The following is a 3,607-nucleotide window of genomic DNA, read 5'->3' as shown; positions in this document are numbered from 1 at the left end:
TAAGAGTGGACCAACCACCACATATCGAACACTCACATTACAATAATATACATTTGCAAATAAAACTATTTATATTCATATATATATATATATATATATATACTTGTTTTGTAGTTCTCTCTCTCTCTCATCAGCACACAGACCACACTGCTCTGATCAGCTGACCTCTTCTTGTTCTCTCAGCTCTCGTAGTAAACCTTCCCTCTGTTGGGATGAACACCTCTGTTTGCACTGGGCTCTAACATTTGTCTATGTAACATATAAATGCATCTAAAATAATCACTCAGGCTGCGTTCAGAAGAAGTGTTTATAAGAATAATAATGAAAGTTAGTGGATTGCCACAGAGAGCTAATATTACACATCACTTCAGCTGACAGAGGAGAGGAAGTCAATGTTAGGAAGTAACTCCATCATTACCACAGGAAGTAGTTACTAAATTCATGTTTAAGACGCAGCGCATCAGAGACTTTGACAGTTGAGAGGGTGAGACTGAGAAAGAAGCACGATGGCTCGATTCAGATGGATTATAATGTCTTCATTTCTGATGCTGCTGGTTCAGTTTAAAGGTAAGAAAATACAAGTTTTGTTGTAACATGGTGAGTTTATTGAACTCGTGGAAAACAAACACGAGACACATTTGCAGACTTGCATCTAAAATAATCGTTACACTAACTATAAACATATTAGTGTTGCAGTTTATCATATTTCTCTCGTTTTATCAACAGCAGCAGCAGGGACATATTCCTTCTCCACTGTCAGAGTTGGAGATGAAGTCGCTTTCTCTTGTGGAAATGTGACAGATGATCAGGATCAGGATCACAGTATTGATTGGTTCGTCACTCGTTCAGGAATAACAGCAATGCTGTTTGAACACGGGCAGATTCAGGAGGAAGCCAAAGCTAAATCACACAGACTGAGTGTTACAGAGAACTTTTCGTTGGTTATAAAGAACGTCACACTTGAGGATGCTGGTGGCTATGTCTGCATCCAGTTCAAATCGGGACGAGAACAAGGTGAAACCACAGTGGTTTTTCTGAATGTTGTTACCAGTGAGTATTTACATAAAGTTTTCAAACTGTTTTATTAGAAACCTATACTGAAACATTACAATAATTATGATTACAGTGATGATGTTCATTTTATATTTACACTATTGTCTTTATCTTTTAATATCTCCATCTTCACCAGTGACTGAAGAGAAGAACGATGATACGGTCACCTTGAACTGCTCTGTGTCTACAAGTGATTGGTGTTTCCACACAGTGAAGTGGCTGTATGAGGGTCATAAGAGTGACTTGGAGACAAAACAGGTTGACTGTTCAGCCACTGTGACATTTACATCTCACCTTAATCAGAAGTCAGAGTATTACGAGTTATTGAAATGTGAAGTGAAACATTCCAAATTTGTGCACCTCTTCACCTTCAGCCATCCGCAGTCCGCAGGTGAGAATATGATGAGCTGTTTATAATCACTTTGTGTATAATTACACTAAATATTTGTTTAGATCTGAAGTTTTTCCATTAATCTGTCATTTGTTTTGTGCAGAATTTGTTTCTTCTAACTGAACAGTTTGTTATTGTGTTTGTTAAGGTGATGATGCAACAACTACAAATAAATCACCAATAACAACAGGAAATAATCGGACATCAGAAGAGACAAACAACCCGACATCGGAAAACAATACCAATGGACCAGGTGAGAATATGATGAACTGTTTGAAATCACTTTGTGGATAATTACATTAAATGAGTGCAGTTTGGCCAATTGTTTGGTTTGGATTGTGTAAATTCTCACAAACATGCAAAAACAAATGTTTTGGTTTCATGGCCCGTTGGCTCGCTGCTGCTCCTCTCTCTGTCCTCAGTGACAGAGAGAGGTGACTTAGGCGAAAAAGACCTCACTCTCTCCCAACAATACAGGTGTATCTCTTCTACAGAAAGATGGTAGTTACTATATTTAAATATAAAAATAAATATGACTATATTTAGCACTTCTAACTTCCTGTTTCAACAAGTAGCTTGTCATCATAAAACCTGAATATAATTAACACTTGTAACTTTCTGTTTCAGGCTGGTGGAATATCGTCATCGTGTCTCTGGGTTTAGCAACACTCATAAGTGTTGCTGCGATCATTATATGGAGAGTTAAAGGTGAAAACATTTACAGATTAACCTTTTATTTTGAAGAAGTTGGATAAACCTAGATTTTTATTGTGAAAGCTGAAGTTGACTCTCTTTTGTATTTTCAGGGAACAAAACACAGATGGAAGGAAACATTGTGAGTTTAAACAGAGATAGATTACATTTTCATACATTGATAACATAATCAGTGTTGAATCAGACAATTACGTGGTCCATTTTCACAGGAGCATGATGATGAAGATGAAGATGAAGGTACGGAGAACTATGAAAACAATGCAGAGCATTTTGCCTTTGTCTGACTCCACTGATCAACAACATCAACTCACCACAGAGTCCTCTGCTGTTAAACATCATCTCATCATATATTACATGAGTAGATACCAAAATGATATGATGATGGATGACTGAATGTGTTTTCTGTGCCGAGCTGTTTCTATTTTAGTCTGAGCTGGACAAAGAGACTCAAGTCTTGATCTGATCTCATATTAAGAAGCCCCCCTTTGAGTCAGTCCAGAACCTTAACTTCATCTAAAACAGATCACTTGGTATATTCATTTATTTCTTATTTAGCTTCCTTAAATAATGCTCTCACATACTCATACACATTTATTCTTCTGTCCATATATCTGATCTATAGTCTATACACAGTATTCATATCATTCCTCCAGCTGTTTACTCTGTATATCATGTCTTATATTAGCATTACTTGTACTTACACCTGCACTATATATTTTACACTTAGTCATACTGTATATATCTCAGCGTATATGTATATGTATATTATTTGTCTGCTAGTTGTGTATTGTGCTCGATTGCTGTATGGTTGGTGGCAAACCAGTTTCCCTATCGGGATTTATAAAGTTTTTTAATTCAATTCAATTCAATTATGTAATGTACCTTACTTTGCAGGTTACTGTTTTTTGCAATTAAACTGCATGTTGTTGTCCATGTAATTGTACGCAATATCAATAAAGCAAAATCTATTCTTCAATCAAAATTTTCCTCATCTGTGAGTGTAAGGTTCACTGTTTTTTTTTTGAAGCTGTAGCCGTTTTGCATCACTTTTGTCCCTCAGTGTACAGAGGAAGTGGTTTTGATGTATTTCCAAAGAAACATATCTGTCACAACCGGTGATAACAGGCAACAAGGAGCCAAATGCAGAGAAAAGCAGGCGGACATGATCAGTTCAGTGGTTTATCGGGGAGTTGTAAAAAAGAGTTACAAGAGAGGGGAGTGTCTGCTGGCAAAGTTGAGAAACTGGCACTGACCGGAGAAACAAACATTAGGGTTATCTTTGAATACTTTTTAGAATTTTTATTTTTAAAATGTTTTAAGGAGGCACTGAAAAATGATGTTCTATAGAGGCGTCTGATCGGAAACAGCTTCTCTGTGTCATTCTGGAGGGCATGGACAAACAACTTATTTTATGGGTTTTCTTTCGAGTTTTGTTTTGTTTAAGACCAA

At 36.6% G+C, this 3,607-nt stretch overlaps 1 protein-coding gene across 3 annotated transcripts; it reads left to right on the top strand.

The window, feature by feature from the left end:
• Positions 1-469: 469 nt before the first annotated feature.
• On the top strand, positions 470-3,092 carry LOC114573599 (uncharacterized). 3 transcript variants are annotated; one of them, XM_028605873.1, is made up of 7 exons: positions 470-567; positions 730-1,050; positions 1,190-1,444; positions 1,593-1,697; positions 2,072-2,152; positions 2,251-2,279; positions 2,368-3,092. In XM_028605873.1, exons 1-7 carry the CDS (start codon positions 507-509, stop codon positions 2,440-2,442), a joined length of 927 nt encoding a protein of 308 aa, XP_028461674.1. In that variant the 5' UTR covers positions 470-506; the 3' UTR covers positions 2,443-3,092. The 3 variants fall into 3 exon arrangements, with proteins under 3 accessions (XP_028461674.1, XP_028461675.1, XP_028461673.1); XM_028605874.1 differs by having other exon boundaries at positions 727-1,014; XM_028605872.1 differs by having other exon boundaries at positions 727-1,050.
• Positions 3,093-3,607: the final 515 nt, after the last annotated feature.

Source organism: Perca flavescens, chromosome 18, assembly GCF_004354835.1.
Source record: "Perca flavescens isolate YP-PL-M2 chromosome 18, PFLA_1.0, whole genome shotgun sequence".
NCBI lineage: Eukaryota > Metazoa > Chordata > Actinopteri > Perciformes > Percidae > Perca > Perca flavescens.
This window is presented reverse-complemented; position numbering and strand designations above follow the sequence as displayed.

Coding starts and splice junctions, on each gene's coding strand:
- LOC114573599 (XM_028605872.1), top strand. CDS start 507: ATGGCTCGATTCAGATGGATTATAATGTCTTCATTTCTGATGCTGCTG. Junction 1,051..1,189: donor TTTTCTGAATGTTGTTACCA/GTGAGTATTTAC, acceptor CATCTTCACCAG/TGACTGAAGAGAAGAACGAT. Junction 2,280..2,367: donor CACAGATGGAAGGAAACATT/GTGAGTTTAAAC, acceptor CCATTTTCACAG/GAGCATGATGATGAAGATGA.